This window comes from Catharus ustulatus, chromosome 12 (assembly GCF_009819885.2).
Source record: "Catharus ustulatus isolate bCatUst1 chromosome 12, bCatUst1.pri.v2, whole genome shotgun sequence".
NCBI lineage: Eukaryota > Metazoa > Chordata > Aves > Passeriformes > Turdidae > Catharus > Catharus ustulatus.
Genome location: NC_046232.1, coordinates 8,642,419 through 8,663,145, shown reverse-complemented (window position 1 = coordinate 8,663,145; position 20,727 = coordinate 8,642,419). Strand labels below are relative to the sequence as shown.

Here is a 20,727-nt window from a genome sequence, read left to right as displayed (position 1 = left end):
CCCTTTAATTTTATTCTTAATACTAGGCAGCTTATTCACCAAGTAAAATCTAGTTTTCTAACAGTCCATTGAATGCAGGGCAGCTTTCAAACATTACCATTGACACAGGATAACAGAAAAACAAGAGAGATAATCAGAGCCCCTGGAATAATAATTGGCAAAAAAAATGTTTCTGATGAAAACAATTAGTTACAAGCACTACGAGTTGAAATTCAGTTCAGTGTTAAAGAGACAGTTTAGAAGCACATGGTACATTTATCACAGCTCCACAGACAAGTTATTGAGCTGTCTGTGAAAAACAGAGCCAAACAGGAAAGCTTTCAGCAGAAAGCAGTGGTTGAGGTCCTTGATTGATAGAGTTAGATGATGCAAAGCTGTCTGATGGCCTTTCTGCAAAATAAAGTGAAGGAACTCAAGGTCTTTCATGACGATCTCTGACCACAGATGAACAGCTACTTTATTACAGCGCAGATTGAGGTTGCACCTTAGTCCATATTCTGCCACTTTTGGATGCACACGGTTAACTTTACCAACAATCCACTGTGTTTAACATAAGTGTCTGCCATCTTTATACGATTTTAAAAGGGCAGCAGATTGCAGTAGTTAAAAGCTTAACCTCTCTTCTGTTTAACTGTGGTGATTGAAAAAATAGAATCAGCTTTATCACAGGGTTCTTATTGCAGTAATAGGGCTGATTGTTCAGGGAGAAGTACCTCATTTAAAAGATACAGCAAAATCCCTGCTATGCATAAGAGCCAAAATCTACTTGTGCTGCCTTCCTCAGAAATGAACTGATTTACTTTTTCCAAAATGTAAATCCTATCTTCCTAATGACTTGGGGGTGGTTCCATTCTTCACTCATATGATGCTACAGAATACATAGAATCATCTATGCATATCTATCATAGAATACACCTTTGCAAAGCCTGAGGATGATTATTAGCACATCTACTTTTAGCAGAAATTGAATACTTATCTCCATGCTTGTGATATTTAACAAACATTATTTTTTAGGAAAAAACACTAGGCTATCAGACCAATATGAAATACTTACAGCCACCTAAACAATCCTGACTTGTGGGGCACAATTCGGCATGAGCAGTGACTTCTTTTCACAGCTGAAGCTATTTTGTTTGGGGTTCTCACTGTCGTCTGTGATTCACACTGGCTAAGGCTGTACTGCCTCTTTCACTTGGAAGTCCAACTTAGAGCCAAATCCTATGACCCAGTCACTTCTGATTTTAGAAAAGTGAAAAATTCCAGAAAGAATTTTTTGGAGTACATGAGTTTGACTCTGGGCCATAATTTAATTAAAGTTCCTCTTAGCATAATTCGTTAACAGGGTTGTTAAAGCAACTTTCCAGAAGTTACTCTAATTCACTCTCTTCAACTGCCTTTAAAGAAAAATATGTTTTCAGATATTTAAAGTCCTTACTCCTTAATTACAGGTCTCTCTCCCTCATTGACAAGGCCAAAGTAGTGTCCTGGACTAAACAATTGTGGTAGGCTCCTTCCAGACGAACTATTCCAGCCTAGTACATTTTGTATTTGAAATGCTTCAATTAATCCTCACATACATTTGTAGACTTCACTGTGGGTTACTCTTTCAGCTTTAGTGCTCCACTGTGAGCATCCTCAGAACAGAAAGAGTTACAGTAAAGCTGTAAACATCTCTCCCCAGGAAGTGTCTCAGCAAGCAACCAAAGTGTCATTGACTGCAAAAACCTCAGTTCTAACAAGGACAGGTTCATGTATTCAGACACTGTCTACAAGAATTATTCAGTTTTCTAACATTTTCTGTTCTGCAATGATGAGTCTTGCTAATGCTAACACATCTACTCCCCATGTCTTTGACAGCCTTGGTTTTAAACTCTGTTAATCACTACTCCCTAAACTCTTTTCCTCAGAATAGCTTTTTCTTTCCATTACCTTGGTTTAATATTTACTTTAGAGGCTGCTGCCTAAATTGTCTGGTTATGGAATTCAGTGTGTCATCTATCAACAGACTGACAAGAGGAAGCTTACTCTGAAATTCTGACTTTTGAGTGGCAAGTTTTCAAATGCATTTAGAATTACAATTCTAGCACTTCTCACTGGCTGCACAATTCAATATGAAAAATGTTTTATTTTGGTATTACACCACAACAGTTACCTAACTAGGCCAACATAACAACTGTGAAACCAGTAACTGATAAAGTAAAGAAAATAACTTGAGACAAAATTAAATAACAGCAGAATAGATGCCAGAATTCAGAGCTCAAAATAAACAACGGCTTACTTCAGGAAAACATTTAGTTCTATGAGGTATTTAATCAAAGTGCACGTAGTATCTATGCTTTTAATTAAAAAATACATACACAAAAATCGGGTCATTAATGACAGTCTGTGTGAATATTTTACAGAGTTTGAATTCACAGAACTGCCTAGCGCTTTTTCATGGTTAAAGCAGCATACAGATATTATGACCTATGTAGTCAGCTTTCAAATGAGTTATTTTACCATTTTTAAAATAACATACACCAGTAGTATTTTTAAATTGCAACATTTCAAACACCTTACTTGATAATATTTGGTTGGATCTATTCTGACTGCTGGCACAAATGCTGCATGTCTTGAAGGGTTTTTATGCAAAATAGAATTTAGAGTATTATCTAGGCTTTTCCTCCTATATCGTATGAAAAACTCCTCAGTACAGTACTACCTTATAAAAAGGAAGATACTGTCAGTTTCCTGGGTTTGCTATTGGTCCAACAAAATTGAGGAAAATAAAAACAACACTGAGCACTGTCAGTAGAGACAGGCACTGGGAATAAAAAAAATTCAGTCTTAAACTTCAAACTGATGTTATGTGTTTCTAAGCACAAAGCATTTAATATTATCTCAAAGTAGTCTTCCTCTCTGATTAACATTAGGAACACTATGTTTTGACATATTAGAGGTTGAACTACAAAAAGGATTGCTTTATTATACCTTGATTGGGTAAGTTCAATCTTGAAATGAAAAAAACCCTTTAAAAACAAAACACCATGTCTGGTTGATATAAATAAAGGTGTTTTAAAAACATGTATTGACTTTTCCATGTTATTAAGCTTTTTAGGTGAATCCAGTTGTTAAATGGTTGTTCTAGTAACTGGCCTGTCATCTGGAAATGTTCTTAGATTGTTTTTTTGACACAATGTCCCTGCAGAAAGTTGGGCAGTGTGACACAGAGAGCACAGGTTTGCCTATCACACTGATTACTTGATGTAATAGTAAGCAAGCTTAAGTGAACTGTGTGTCTTCAATCTTTCCAATCACTTAGGGATGGGCACCAGAGGATACCATCCATCATCCATGGCCTGAAACATATGGTGCATCAGCAATCTTAGGCTGACCTAAATGATAGTAAAAGCTGCTATGCTGTTCACAATAAGGAATTGTTGTCCACTGAATTACAGGATTGTGATTAGATTGCTAACATGGCCAACTTGATGTATAAGTGAAGTGTCCAGGAAAGATATTCCCTAGATCCTTTGAAGATTAATTTATACCCTTGAAATGTGCACCAATCACAGAATGAAAAAATATGTCAAGGTATTTTTCTTGTGAACAAAAAAAGCACTGCAGTGGTAACAGCTATTAATTTATTTTTGGCAGTTTTAGCCAACAGAATTCAATAAACAATGTTCCTAAAGGTTTTTGTTTTGTTGCAAGGTTTTTACTGCTACTCCTAAAAGTACTGAGTTCTACAGCAATGACTTTTTTAAGGGGGACAGTTCCCCTTCAAATTATATTCTAAAATCTCATAAAGAATTGTAAGTATTCCACAAAGACAGCAAGAAAAAGACTGGAATTTTTCATTTTGTATTATTGTACATCTATGTAATGGATATATAAATATATTGCAATAGTATGCATCTATTTTTAAGATAAAAAACATACACATCTGACCACTAATCCCAAAATTATCAATTTTGTCTCTCCATAAATTAGATTATGCTTGTCATGTTATTCATTCATCAGTTCAGGAAAAAATTACCCACATCACAAAGCTAAGGCTTCAACTGCAATATCAACTTCGGTGTGACTCAGGGCAGGAGGAAGCAAGGAAAAGGGGAGTTATTACTTCAGAGTACCTCTATCGCTTAAATCCTCTTTCAGTAGCAAAACACAAATAGTGAAAAGCACATTTTAGAAGAACAGGCAAAGAGTGAAAAAGAACATTATAATAGCTATGAGCTGTATTAGAACATAAGTAAAAACCAGCATACATTTGTGCTGACCACCCAAGACCATTGAAAAACCACCTCACTCCAGGCTGAGGAAACTACTCCCTTATAAGACATGGAACTTTAAAGAGATGTTTTGCAAATGTCTGCTATATGCAATTATCATGAGAAGACTGAAACAGTGGTCTTCTCTGCCCTATCTGCCAGTCTATTTTATTTTTTTTGGTGACTTGCTTTGCTTTTCCCAGAATGTCTGAGGTAGATATGCCTGCTGTGCCTGTTAGCTCAGACCTTTTGCTGGTGCTTTTACTTTATTTCTAGTGTGCTTGTCATTAGCATAAGTCCTTAACCACATACAAGTCCTATTTCAAACATTCCTAACCAGCCAACTAAACGAATAAATTTCATTACATAAAAGCATGGGTTTAAAAATCATAGTTTTTTTTTTTTTTTTTTTTTAACACTATTCCCTAATATAATCTGCTGGCAGAAGTGTAATTCTTGTAATATACTATATATCACACCTTGACAGAGATAACAATGGTCACTAGTGAAAGGGGCTCCTATTGAACCTTTCAAAGGGACGTACTAATTAAATAATAAATTCTTTCCTGTACAATGAGAATAGCCTTAATCTGCTAAAAATACCTGAGACACACCTATTAGAACAATCAGCCTAACATATTAAAATGTTACTTTTCAATGAAAATACATGCTAGGACCAGTGTCTGCTTAACTTATATACAAAAATAGATTGTCAAGACAAAGACTTATATTCATTGCCAGAATTAAACTTGACAGTTTGATAAGATGCAAAACCCTGACAGTACTTCATGTCCTAATGAAACAGAAACATTTTAACATTAGCATATTATTAATACATTAAATTGAGCATGCATGCTTTAATTATGTCAGATAGGTTTTACTTCTCTCTCTTTACACTTCTGAAGAAAAAAGGAAAGGAAAAAGGAAATCCAAAACCTATTCAGATAAAAGGGTGGTAGAGAGAAAAGAATACACAGACAAGCTACTAAATATTCTACAGGAAATATTTCCTGGATTCAGGTTCCTACTTCACCCTCTTCACTAGGCTATCTGAGCGTCTCCCAGTAGTGCAGCAGGTGATGTGACTAACATCCATCACAAGAGAACAATACAGGCACCTGTTCTTTAGGGAATTAGTGATACATATCTTAAGTGTGTTATGAGTTGGATTTTTCCAAGAGTATGGAGAAAAAATTCTTCTGCTGAAACACTTGGAATTTGACAAAAAATTTCTTTGGATACACCAGAAAGGTTTCTCTATTCTTTAACTTTTGAACAATCATCTTTACTAGCAATGCAATTGAAAAACAAACATGATGAAGCAAGGCAGGATACTTGGTGGACATAACTTTGGTTCTTAAAATAAAACATATAGTAAAACATTAAATATGAACCAGTCATGAGAGAATACTGAACAACTTAAGTTTCAGAATCTGGGAGTCATCACATGCTGATTGGTTCTGTGCACCATACAAATACGAAATATATTTCTATTAATGATGCTCATTTGCTGAGTTTACTTTTATATAACAAAGAGAAATAGATTCTGTACACATGAGACAAGAAATACAAATAGATGCATTAAGCTGTCTAAAAATGTGTACAGGTGCAGAAGTGTGCCCAGAGATAAACTCATTGTCCATCCTGAAATTTAACAGTGCTGTTGAGATACATTCTAGTAGTGATGGATAAATATGTACTTCCAACTGGTTCAATATTTTCTTGATAAGCTTGGTAGGCAAGAAGGGCTTCTTTTGAGCTATTTCATTTTTTGTTTGCCGAGACAGATACCTTGATCTCATTATTAGAGACAAGCACTGTTCAGTTGTGTTAATCTGCTGTGTGTTAGCAGGGGCTCTCTACTTCCATACTAATAATGACTTGTATAAATAAAGTGGTTTTACCTTTCAACATGTTTTTCATAAAACATGTAATGAAAAATTTCCATATTACTGAAAACTATTAAGAGAAGCTTGAAGCAATTTCTCTCTTTCTGCGAGTTTATTTTTAAAAAACAAAACTTTTAAAATATTAACTTGTTTTACAACCAGATAACATTAGTAATACTGTTGGTTCAATATTTGCGTGATCTTAATTTTATAATTTTCTTCCAAATAAGTTGGTCAGTCTGTTATTCTGGAATTCAAGGACAGAAACATTTCCAATACATATAGTTATAGACCAGGTTCAGGAACCCATTCTGTATCTCCTAAAAGTTTAAAAAAATACAAGATGCAAAATTTGAGGGTACCTTGCTTCATATATCATTAAAAAGAATCCCTTCAATAAATCGTATTCTAATTACATGACAGAAAACTAACCAAAGCACGACAAAACTTGTTAATTGCACACTGCAGATTGTCCTGCCTTCCCTACAGCCCAGTACAAGCCATAGGTAACTGCAGCCAAAATGTGTCAGGAAGATTTTATTCCCCATGACAAGGAATATTCAGGCAACAGAGCCTGAAAAAAATATTGCCAAACACTTGCAAGCCTTTTTCAAGCATGGCAGCAATAGAACCATATAATGTGGAGAAGAGAACTTCTGCCTGGGGATCATCCCTTTTTGCATGCTGTTCTGAACCACTACTCCTTTCTCAGAAAGGCATCCAGCTTTACAATCTTTCTATGGTAGAACCTATTTAAGTCTTTCCTGCCCTTTGGTAACCAAAGTGTTGTACATGAATATCAAACAGCAAAGAATTAATAAAAATAGTATCCGGAGGTGAGAGACTACAAAACATCAATATAGTACAGAAGAACTCTAGATGGTGTCTTATAAATATGAACAAGGTATTCTGATACTGTGTTGTTATCTATGGCTGTTAGCACTGAGCTCAGTTTCAGTGTATACTATACACAGGAGAACCTTCTCCCCACCTCAGCCTGTTTCTCATAAGAGACACATCTAGAAAATCTCCAGCTTTGCAAGAACTATTTACACAAAAAATTCTAGGGGAAATGCTAGAATTTAAGTACTTTATTTTTGCAATTTTATTCACAAGGTTTTACAGAAGCTGGGTGAGCAAAAAAGGACAGAGAAATAGGGAAGCATCATTAAGGCCTATGTGTTCCTTAACAGTGTATACAATAAAGAGGACAGAGTTGGAGCAGCTAGAGATTATTACCAAGTTAAAATAGCAGAAGGACAAATTTCAAGATATAACTGTACCAAGGTGAAAACCATCAGGTTTTGTTCGTTCTACCTTTGTGAATAGAAAATTAATTAACAAAACAAAATTAACACTGTTATACAGACACAAATTGATTAAAAGGGCGAGTATGACATACAAGAAATTAAAACATTACTGTGTAACTTATACACTTATTTCTTATGGTATGTTCTTATGTCTTCCAGTTCTAAGGGTTTATATGACCCATGGCTCCGTGTACTAAATTAGTCACAAGAAATCCAGGGCTCCAATTAAACTATAAGGATTACAGATTATATTATAATTATTATATTATGTATTATTATTAAAGTATATTAATTGATCATTATTAATATTATATAATATTATAATATATAATATTATTATATTATTATTAAGTCTGAACACTGTGTTTAACTAAGAGCAGTGATTCATGTAAGGAGACATTTAGACTAAGGAAACAAGATATAGCAAGAAGCAGCTCCTCAAAAAAAACCCCCAAACTAGACAAATCCAAAATCCAACTAAATAACAAAAACAAAAAAACCCAAACCAAAACAAAAAAATACCCAGTAGAAGACAGTCTTAGAGGAGACAAAGTAATAGGGAGTATTTGCAGCTCCTTCACTTATTATTTTGAAGCCCCAAGTCAGAACCAGCAATGAAATCTTTCTAAGATTAGCGTTGCACTTCGCCTCACCAAAAGAACTTCTAAATAAACAGAAGTAAAAATGAACCAATGATAATTTTATATGTCTGTATTAACAGCTCTTCCTCCCCCAAAGTATTTATCTTTAAAGATTTAAATAGAGCATTAGAGATTCTCTGCATTGAGTAAACACTGTAAAAAGCACATGGGAATCAAAACCGTCTAAAGTTTATCGTGTATTTGAATTTAGAATGTATGAGATCCTTATGCCTCCTTGACCAGTGAATGTTATCTTTCCTAATGTTTTGTAGGAGTCTGAGATGGCGCCTTTAGAATTTGATTTTGTGTAAAAATACACACCAAATCTGATTTCTGCTACATTAAGGAGTCCTCTGGTAAAATACATGAAGCATGAAATGAAATAAACTATAGTTCTAGAATGAGTCCTTAAGCTTACTTCCTTCAGTATTTGACCACTAATATTAAAGACTACTGGATCAAACTACAGTTTTAATTGGATATATAGGACATGATACAGTGGTATAGTTAAACTGCAAGTTAGATGCTAAAATAAAGCATTGATTTGTATTCTTTTACTGGAAATATCTGTAATATGAAACTAGGATACAATACACTCATTTTTAATGCATATTCTGTACTGGGGAAAGCTACTGCTGTCATCAGGTTATGCTCAAAGTCCATTCATCAAATAAATGTTAGATTAATTGGTTTGCTGTTTCTCAGTCTAAAATGAGATTACAGATTAATCTAATTCTCATTAATAGTGATGAAATGTTGATTATACATTTCTTACACTGCTTATTGCTAATGCATACACACAAAAATGGTCATATAATTTTTTAAAATAGCCTGATGCCTAATAATTTCATGAATTGTTATGTATAGGAACTTGCCCAAGAGCAAAAATATCAGTTCCACCTAAAAACATTGTTTTATTGGATGAAATGTTTGCATTAATAAGAAGATCAGATCAGATAGAGAAAAGAAATTTCATTTTGGAAATAATTTTTAACATTCTTATTTCTTGGTAAGTAGAGAAAATCAAAGATGGGAATGTAAAGGAAGAAAACAGGCTGGAAGAAATCCCGGTGGAAGATGTAACATTCTAGAATCGGGTTATACCGGAAAAATGTGAGAGACGTCAGATAGGAAGATAACTGGAGCCAAAAGTCAAAACAGCTAAAAAGTAAAAGCTGCAAGAAAATATGATTATAGTGTTGGGTTTAGATGTGTTCTAAAACTAAAGCTTGGGAATATTTCAAGAGAGACTACATAGGAAGAGGGACAGTTTTGATAAATTTCATTTGAACTACTACATGCTTTAATCACAGGCAGTGTGAGGCTCAGGACATTTTATTTATCTATTTTGGAGGATCCACCAATAAAAAGAATTCCTGAAGTGTAAAGATTTCTTCATGTCAGCATTCTCAGTCCTATTTTCCCAAACCTGTGCTTGTCTCTTGACAATAGTAACCTTATTCAGATTTCAACTTTTTTGAGCAGGATTCAACTTTGACCTAACCAGATAACATAGAAATTATGTTCTTGAAAAGAATTTTGTGTGGGTTCGTGGAAACATAATGCCATGATTAGTAACTGCAATACCTATCTGTCCTGTCGCACTTTTTCCTGAGCAATTTAGTTCCTTCAAGGCAATAAAATCATGAAACATAGAATAAATCACCTTGGGTTTCTTCAAAAAACTGCATATTTAAGAAAAAAAAAAAAGAAAGGTAAAATTTTTGTGTTTAACAAACCTGACACAAACACCTTGCTTTCCTTTGGGACATCTGCCATAATGAGGGATGCTTATTGTCTTTGATTTTTGTATGGACAAGTGAAATGTCTTTTCATTTTTGAAGTGATTTGAATGAGCTAAAAAAAGAGCATTTGCTCTTATGCTCTTCAACACTCATGCTGTTAGGGTATATGGATTTGGATTACATAACTGCTTGTGCATTTAATGGTCTTTTTTTTCAAATTCTTTTCATCCAAAATAATGCACACTGTGAAAATTTCCTCATTTCAGTTAATCTCAATAACCTCTGTCACACCAGAAACGGGATCAAATTCTGTTCTTCCATTTTTCTAAATCAGCAACCAGACATGATTTCCACTGGAAACGGGGCACTGTTCTGTACTTGTTCACAGACAGATTGCCATGCATCTACTATAATCTTCTTCTCCACATTCCTACGTTTTCTTTTTAACCTTGTTCCTTTGTGTTGCATTCTCCTCCTCTCTTTAGCCTTATGTTTATTAGGAATGCCTCCATGACTTTGTGCATCCTGTTAGCTTCTCACCCCTCCCCAACCATTCCTGATTGTACAAGCAAGCAGTCAATTCACAGGAGAAGAGGAATTTCCCAAGATCTACACTGGTAGCTTTCATTTTCTGGTTATGTGCATTTCTAGGACTCCTATGTATTTTGCCTGGACACCATTTTGCAGATTGTGTTTGATTACTGGATTCATAATTGATGACTGGCTATGAAACCCAGCCCCAGCAAGGCAAGCAGTTCAAAGATTGAATACATTACATAAATCACCAGCCCAAATCCAAACTTGAAATGTAGTAAGGGTGACGTAAGGACATGAGGACAGATGTACGTTTATCTGATTTCAAAGTGTTAGGTCACAAACTGATTCCTCAGATTCTGTTGGAGTTTTCTGGGCATTTAGCATCTCACCAGAACACAAACAATATAAATAACATGAATGTGTTTATAGTAAAAAAGTGTCAATGCATTTACACTCCAAAAAGTTACTTCCCTGGCAGTCAGGCAACAGAAGTTTTCATTAAAATTTTGTGTAACCTTTGTTGGTATCAGTGATCCAAACCGGCTAATGGTCCAAGTTAAGATTATCTTTTGGGTCTTTGTTTAAATACAGTGTCAGAATGTATATCTGGACTAATACAGAAAGGCAGTAGGTTGTAACCAGATGACAATGTGAAAGAATATATCAGAGACAGAACAACCCTTCCCTTTGGCTGCACTTTCTTGATAAAACCTTCAGACTTAGCAAGCAGGCAAGGAGTTTCATTTGCTATATAGAAAGAAAGACACAGAATTACTTCCTAAGAGCTGACATAAAAAAGTCGTCTGTGACTGGACAGATTTCTGAAACCCTGACAATGGAAGTGTTCAAAGCCCTGTGCCGCAGGTCACTATTCCTCTCTAGTGAACAGGAGTGGTTATATCCCTCCTTTCATTGATTTACCATTACTGAACGGATTCCTCATTTTAACAAAACATATTGTTATATTCTAGATAAGTCTGACAATTCTTTACACTAACCTATGGAATTCAATTGCCACCATTAATTTCACTCTGGTATTTATCAGCAGAAGCTTTTTTCCTGCAAGAACCAATTTATTTAATTGAATAGTTTAAAGGGCTGCAAAACCACATACAAAAGATGAGGTTATAGCTAATAGCTTTCAAATATACTTAAAAGCTTGAATCATTAGCAGTTGCTTAAACTAGAAAATTTTAAGTGCAAGTCAGAATTTATTGCAAACTAGTCTTAGTGTTGTGATTTTTCACATTTCATTTTTCCACAAATACAGGAAGCAGTAAAAATATGCTGCATTTAGGAATAAAGCCTGTACTTTGCTGTCCTTTCACTTTTCCAGCTTTTGGCATTCCTGAAATATCACATGCATAATTTCTTCAATTTATTATCTGAGTATGAAGTTCTTAAATGCATTTATTTCCACGATTTTATTAAAAGGTAAATAAATCTGGTTCCTCTCAATTTTACAAAAAACTGAGGCACGCAATTCCAGAAGAACTGGAATGCTGTGATGGTGTTCCAGATAAGAAATTTTTGGCTCCCTATGCATTAGAAGAAACAAGCATCAAAGGATGGCACATGGGAAGCTGCTTTAGTGCAGTAGGTATTAGGAGATTGCAGTCCTAGAGACAAAACGCACCTGGAGGTGAGAGAATCTCATTTCTAGGTCTTATCTATGCAAATATTTTGATATTTCCATGAAAAAAGAAAAAAAATCTGTAGATGGCTCATTGCTGAATGCCCTGAGGATAAGCAATGAGCTACCACTGAGAAAAAGACAGGTTCAGTTCTACTCCAGGAGGGAATATCCAATTTCTTTGTGTCCAATCAGTGGGCTAGGGAATGACAACAGTGGTATTATCCACACTTCCTCTGATCAAAGAAGTTCTGCACGTGACTGGGTATGGATTAGGTATGCATGTCATAAGATCAAACACCACAAATGAAAAATGAATGCCAGCATAGCTCCTCTTAGCTTTATGCTAAGTGGATATAAAAGTGGATAAATAAATTTTCAAAAATCACTGCCTCTGACTCACATGAGAGTGGAAACAAGACCACACTGACAATCTGTTAATTGGTGTTATTAACCTGAGATTATTGGTATGTAGAAAAAGGCAAGAAAGGATACAGTCCAATGTACTTTTTCAGAATTATGATTAATGTCAAAAAAATTAGGGAAAACCCAAGCTTCTTTGAAGAACTGAAGAAAATCCTGCAGAAATCAATAGTAAGATTGCTATCAATATGTTTGGAACAGGTCCAAAATTATTATCTCTGACATTAACATAAAGAAATTGCAGCTGTTTGCATTTATATTTCTTTTTAGCAACAATGGGAAAATGTACTAGGACAGACCAGACTTAACCCTTTCTCTGGCATGCTTTAAATGCACCATTTTGGGGTTATTTTAAATTCTTTATTTTGGTTTCTGGAAAAATATGAGTTTGGTAACTGGGATTTTCTTTTGGTTTTGTTGTGGTTTTTGTTTGTTTGGGGTTTTTATTCAAATAAGCAATTCTGTCTGTACGAAATCACAGAAAAATACGGCATTTTAGGTTATTCACCAAGCTGTTGTCTACATCTGATCACCCTCAACCATAAAGATGCAGAAGCTTCAAAGAAATAAGGACCTCTCTGACAAAAACAACCCCCCAACAATTATATAATATACTACAAACATTAAAGATTAAAACTGAATGACAAATTCTAAAAGTTTGTCTTAAAAAACCCCAAAACAACAACAACTTCTATTCACTTCAGTGGAAATTTGTTGAGGTAAATAAGACTAAACATCTCTAGATCTAACCTATTATTTCCAATTACAGAAAAATGCAATACAGTGCAATAGTGATGGCAGCCAAGGTTCAGATTCTTTTACTTTGGATCAGAGGGCACAAAGCCAGTCTTGAATTATAACTTAAAACCCAAAACAATATTTAACCTTTACCTTGGTATTGAACAAGACGCCAACTACTGTACAACCCATAAATACAGAGTATTTAATAAAATATGACATACCTATCAGATAAATTACTAAATCCAGATATAATCACTCATCTTAACAATTACACTGGTTGGGGACTTACTCATGGGTTTTTAATAATTTCTCCATATCATTACAAGCCAAAACCAGTTATACTCTTTCATAGATTAGAAATTACAAAAAAAAAGTTCAATTCTCTCTGAACTTATCAAATTTTATGATACATATGACAAAATCATACAAGCCAAAACAAGAATACTTCTGCTATTCATATGCCTCGATAAATAATGCAACACACATGAGTGGAAATCAGAACAAAAAGAAATCTAATATAATATTAAATACAGTGCAACATTTCTTTCACAATCATTCTGTACGTTTTCAGCTTCTTTCAGACTACAAGAAATCCACTTTTCCTTACAGCATGTATTTATGTAGTTCAGATCATGGAGTATGAAAAAGGCATAGCCAGCAGAAATGCTTATGCATATGGTTCTCCTAGCAAAGCAATTTTCCACTTGACTTTTTAATGACCATCAAATAATTAGGCTAAGAACAAAATGACAGTAAAAACCATCCGTTACTAGACATACAAACAAATCCCCCTTCCAGAGAGTAGAAGTAACTCCCTTGAATCCATAACTTGCTTGAAATATAATTAGAATTAAACATCAACTACTAGAATCACAGTAGCAGTTTTTATGTAAACAGAAATTTTTTTTCATCTAGTATAGAAAGTTTTGAAATATACCCAAAAGATCTAAACACAGTTGGAATTTGGAGACATCTGCATTTGAAACTTTCAGTTAGTTCCATTTTAGCTGTAAATCCCTGTCAAAGTGTTTCCTTGAAATACACCCTGAAAATTCAGAAAATTGGAAATCAAGTCCATACATGAACTTTACAGTTGGGGTTGCTTTCATTACAATGCACCTTGGGCCAAACCATAAAACAAAATGATTTGAAACAATCTTCAATGTAAGTAAAGTATAAACTCATATATGACAACCATTGAAAGTGTTTTGCATTTCAAAATTATAGAGACACTTCTTTGTATTGTGGCCTGAAGCAAGTATCACTGATCATTTTTAGTATGCTGGAACAAGGATATTGGTAACAAATTTTCATGACAGACACACACACTCAATGAGATAATAAATTAGTTTCCCAAGTGAAGGCTCACTAATAAGATTGGATCTAAAATTTAGGTCACTTAATTTTAAGACTCAGCTAATGGGCTAAAAAAAAAAAGAATATAACTTCATAACATAAATTCAGGTTCAATCTTTTTTATCATAAACATTAGCACCATTGTAAAGTTGCAAAGAGTAAGCTTCTTGTAAAATGAAATGATCTAATTGTAAAATGCATTTGATATCTCCTTGCTGGGAGGTTATTTCTAAAAGAAAAATAAAATATTCTGTATTACATTATGAAGTTATAAAATTTAAGCAATTAATTTTTAGAGCTGTGTAAGGTCTGATGTCACTGGAAAGATAGATTTGTAAAACTTTTTTCCAGTATGATTTATTGATTCCATTTCAATGACAGTGCTCCTTTTATTCGCAAATACCAAACTTACAAATTCAATCAAAGAAACTTTACCTTTTCTTCTTTAATATTCAGAGCTGAAAGTCCTTTAACTCCTTGACAATCACATGAGAAAACTCCTAGCCTGATAAGGTTAGATATAGGCCATTTGGCCTGTCTCACACAGAAATAAAGTATTGTGAACTCATACTCCCAGCTTGTTCTGATTACTAGAGGAAGTTCTTTTAAAAGAATAGACCAACAGATTTTCCATTTACAAGGCAAAGGAAATGTTCTGAAGAATGTTTTACAAGGTCACGTAGTGATAGAACAAGGGGTAATGCATTTAAACTGAAAGAGGATAGATTTAGCTTAAATATAAGGAAGAAAGTCTGTTTTGTAAAGGTGGTGAGGCACTGGAGCAGGTTGCCTGAAGTTGTGGATGGCTCATCCCTGGGAGTGCTCAGAGCCAGGCTGTATGAAGCCCTAAGCATCCTGGTCAAGTGGAAGATGACCTTGCACATGGTAGGCAGTTGGAACTAGATGATTTTTAAGGTCCTTTCCAACCCAAACCATTCTATTATTTTTAACATATTGCAAATCCCTCTCAGTCTTTGGCAGTGCCCAAAACTTACCATTTCCATTCTCTAATATGGCCAATGGCTCTCTGCAAATTGCTGTCTTTCTCAAGGGATTAATAGTCCTCTGAACTTCTGCCAGCAGCACTGCTTGCATTGCCTCAACAATCTGTCATAAATGCAAATTATTATTGGATGATATCAGTACCTCAACTATTTATCTAAGTATTTGACAATTTTAACCAAATAGCACAAAATCTGGAGACTGTCCTGGTGAATGTCATTAGAAAGTCAACGCTTATTAAGAAGTCTTTCAGACAGTGATAATCATGTCTCTCTACATAAACACTGAGAAACAAAAGGTTAACTAGATAGCAATAAAATAGTGTGAGTTGTCAGTCAGGACTGCTTCCCAATAACCATTCATTTTCTTTAATGTCAAATCTAGAATCAGTCACCTCCTGCCTCCTTAATTTCAAGGATAAACAATTACTAACAAAATATGCTATTAAAGCACAAGGTAATACCAGCTAATAAGCACCTTCATTCTTTTTCCCTGATGTGTGCAAAAGTGCTTGATAGACTGAATAATGACCTTGGGGTGATGTTTTAGACTTTCTGGCATCTAATCTCTTTGATAAAATTAAAGAATCTTTCATTATTAGTGGTGATGGTCTTTTCAGTTAGCTCAAAAATAACACCACCACATTTTTTTATCTAACACAGAGAGCAATACCATTCCTCAAACTCCTCTTATGCAAAAGGAACATCTCCTGGAGTTGTGAGCAGCCTGTAAAAGGCACTTGGAGTAGCTGATGAACCTCATGTGGACACTAGGACAATGCAGTGTGAAGACTATCTCACAGAGCTTCCTTCTCTTTAGCAAAATGGTGCCAATAACTAAGGACATTTAAAGATGCAAAGACACTTATAAAGCACACGAAGGCCTTAGACAAAAGACCCCAAACCTTTGTAACTCTTAGTCTACATTTCAGCATGGTGTACTTTCTCTGCATTTGGTATTTCCTTCAGAAAAAAGAATACAATTTTTCTCATTTGGGAAAGTATTAATTCTCAAGTACAAGAACTTTCCTTAAAAACAGGGTGAAGGTACGGTTTCAACCTCAACTTAAATATGAATTTAAATCTAACACAAAAATATTAATCTATTCTATAATAAAAATTTCAAGCTTATACACTATTTATATTATTTAAAAAGTTATTAAAATTATTTTAAGTTTCACATGAATTGAAGTTGATATGCAGGAACCATGAAACTGCCTGGAAGAGAGATCATTTCAACACACTAATCAAGTACCTATCCTCAAAAATATCTCTAACTGCCCTTGTAAATTCAAATCATTAAGTGGAACAAAGGCTGTGGGTGTCCTTTGTGACAAAATCCTTTATTGTAGACAAATATACCATAGTCAGGTCCACAGTGTCAAAGTTCACTGCAAGTGAACTCAGCCCTATGTGATTCAACATAGCACAAACCTTCATCTTGTTATAATAGAACTTTATTTTGCAGGGAACACCAAAGGCAGTTTCCAGTTCCTCACATCTATACTGCCCTGAGCTCTGGGGATTACAGATCCTGACTTTGCAGCAGACTCTTACAATATATCTACAATAATTAAGAAAGAGAAGGAAATACAGACATGTTTTCATTGTCCTGGGGAAATTTTTGACAAAATAATTCTTACAGAGGTACTCAAATCTGCTAAGAGACTGTCACTAATCTGGATCAGATGCTCTTTACTTGTATCACTGCTGTGCATGCCAGGCAGCATTTGCAATAACTTCCTCTAACATCTTAAAGCACAACATGGTATTATTGTAGAGGCACCTGTAGATGTCTCTGCATGCTACTCCATTGTGTCTTTGTTGTTTCTGCATTTCCACAGTGCTTGGTGTGGTGGTTTCACATTTAGTTTTGTCTTCTCATGGAATCTTACCCCAAAATTTACACACCTCATCTATCCTTATCACCAAGTTTAACAATCTCCAGTAGATTTTCCTGTTTCTGACACATAACAAATCAACATGAGTACCTTTAATTTTCTCTGATCATTTCCACTTTATCTTTAGTGTCCTTCTGGATATAAATTAGCTGCCTTATTGGCTACATTTCCTTTCATTTTTCCCTATTATTGTAATTGCTGTTGAAAATACAATATGTTTTGTATTTGGGATTCTTAAATATGACAAATTATGCTGCTTCTTTGACTGAGGCAGCCTAAATAGCATATGTTGACCATAAATACTGATATTAAATGTGAAAGGTAATTGTTTGACTCTGAAGCAGCAATAATACAGAATAATTCAAAAAGACAAGTGAACAAAAGTTGAGGTAAGTTGTACTGTTACATCTATACTAAGTTATCCTGGCTTTCCTTTCCACACTTTATCAATTACTTCCAAGGATTACTATTCTCTTTCTGATGAGTGGGTTTAAGGAGAGAAGTCAATAGATATCACTCCTGGATATTGCTCAGGCCATAACCTCTACAGGTCTGAGCCTTGCAGAAACTGCCTCCCTGGTGCCTCCATAACACAGTCACATCACAGGGCAAAAGATGCACATCAAAACAGTAACTTGAATGATTCAGTCTATTTTGCTCTAATTCTGCACAGTAATTGTCAGGACAGTTGTCTAGATACTTCTACTGAACTATAAATTTTTCTTCCTATATCTATCTGGAAAGATGAACACAGAAGTCATTTCTGGGTGGGATGGGAGTGTGACAAGGAATGGCTATATTTTATCTGAAAAAACAGCAAAACAGGTGAAGATGACATTTCTTTTCAAATCATCTGGGGAACAAAAAATACTAAAAAATATTTTAAAGACATACACATTTTTAAAATTTGATTCAGAAAATGACCTCCCCACAGCCTTCAACTTCAACAAGTCAGTAGACCCTTGATAAAATATTTGCAGTAGGTTTTTTCAGCAGTTTTTTCGGTTTCATTGTTTGCATAGAATCTGTTACAGTGCTGTAAGGAGATGAGGAACAAATAGCTAGTAACTCTTCTGGGTCATGTCTGATAGTCAGGATCCTTCATGGAAATCACAATTGAAAAAGTTTTTAAAAACAGCCTAAATAGTGATACCTTTGGTAAATGCACATGAGTGCTTGATCAGGTTGCTCAGGATTAATAAATTGGCCATTAAACTATGATTGCAAAAATGAAGTTTCAACAAAATCATCTTATTTTCAACAAAACATATAATTTTATATAAACTACTGGTCACTAAATATCATACCCACTGCCAACATCTTTTTTTCCTTTAATCTTAAAAGTTTTATGGCACTTTGGTGGCAAGCAAACCAAAATCTGTGCTACTAACTGGTTAACAAAGCTTAGTGGACTACAATGTTGTACTTGAATAATGTTAAAATTTGAGAAGCATTGAGAGCACGATATTTGCAGTATGTGACAATTTCAGAGTCTTAAAGTCATTTCAGGTGAAAAAGTGTGAGGCAGCATATTCCATACCTTATCTTCCAGCACACTAACCTCCTGTGCTAGATGAGACCAGTATCAATGTATACACTGATCAGTTGCTAAATACACTCAAAATTAGAAATACCTAGATCTCACATATACAGTTATGCTACAAACACAACTTCCATAAATATATTAACTACTCTCTAAAGAGTTTCAGTGGTTGACCAGGTCAGCAAGAGATTATATGCATTCCACATGACAATTGCAGTTATTGAGGTTTCAAAAGAAAAGGAAAATCTCTTACTTTAAGAGAAAGGGGAGAGTCAAAGAATTCCGAAATAATATGGAAGATGTGCAGACAGAAGGAATACAATAAACAACTGATAAGCCCAAGATGAAATGCCGGAATCAATTGAAAGTAAATAGTTGCAGAAACTATTTTTGTCTAACAGAACAGGGGACTATTACTGCTGCACCCTTGCAAAACTCACCTCTGGAGAAAATTCTTTGCGTTTGAAGTAGGAGAGAGTTGCATTCAATTTCAAAAGTAATATAATAAACTAGATTTGTAACAGGTATTTCCCCTTTCTTGAATAAAATCCTTTGGGGTCAGAGTATAACATTTTGAGTTATCCCTGAATATTAACTCAAACCAACTCTATTTAAATATATATTTCCAAAATGAAAAATTATCTCTAGATTTCACTGCTTAGATTGTTTCACCGCTGCCTGTCAACTCTCAAAAAGTTATTTATCTCTCAAGACTTCAGATTCTTCAGTAATAATAGAGGTGAGCATTCTATTGGGTTCTTTTGACTTGAAGAATCCATAATTACATGACTTGCAAGTTGTTCTGAAAGACTGTTGTAATAATTAAAGACTCAGGACTTTTGCCCTTCACTAAGGCATTTTCAGTTTCTTCTATAATAACACATTAATATAGGACACCGCCCTTATTTTGCCCTTTTGTTTTCCTGGAGTCAAAGACGGCATTTTTGATGTAAGTTACATGTGATTGTTAGAGAAGAAATAACTCATTTTTAAAATAAATGCTATGAACAAGAGCACTTAAATGAAAGATCAGTAGGAGAATTACTTTGTCACATCTAAACATTTACTTTAAGGCTAAATAGCTTTAAGGAGTGGCATACTTCATACTGTAATACTAATCTGCTTTCCACAGACCTGAGTGGCATGACTTATGTAATAGTTTCCCCATAAATTATGACTATTAGGTCACACTACTGATTCCAAATACTAAATTACAGCAAATGGCACTTAAGCATTACACTGCTACAAATGACACAGGCTAATTCCTACCTTTACAGATTGGTCATTCCAACAACAAATGAGTTTAAGCAATGAAATGCTCCCAAAGTCTGGGGAATATCTGCTCTTACCTGAAAAACACATGTATAATTCATGAACTGACAATATGTAGAGAAGAACACAAACAGAAAAATATTTTAGCATTTACAAATTTTTATTTCAGCCACATACACGAAAAGATCAGAAAAAATGTTCTTAGAATATGCGCTCATCTGATACAATAAGCACAAAGTGTTCAGACAATCTATTTTTTTAACATTTATTGTCATCTTAAATGAGTGTTGGTTTTTTTGGTTTTTTTTTGTTTTGTTTTTTGGGTTTTTTTGCTTGTTTTTTAAACAAAGAACTGATATCCCATGGAGTACTCTTCCATTACAATTTTCTAAACATATCAAGAATACTTTTGGTTTTGGATTACTTAACCATGCATTCCCTGTTCTGATGTCCAGTGTGCCCCTGATGCTAAAGAACAGGCT

At 34.5% G+C, this 20,727-nt stretch overlaps 1 protein-coding gene across 1 annotated transcript in view; it reads right to left on the bottom strand.

Moving 5' to 3' along the window:
* The window catches only part of WDR72 (WD repeat domain 72), a 95,183-nt gene that overhangs the window by 26,239 nt on the left and 48,217 nt on the right, over positions 1-20,727 (bottom strand). Inside the window, exons 16-17 of the mRNA XM_042779679.1 lie at positions 20,243-20,322; positions 15,524-15,635 (exon numbers count right to left, since the gene is read on the bottom strand). Of these exons, the coding sequence (XP_042635613.1) occupies positions 15,524-15,635; positions 20,243-20,322 (192 nt within the window). The remainder of the gene's footprint in view (positions 1-15,523; positions 15,636-20,242; positions 20,323-20,727) is intronic.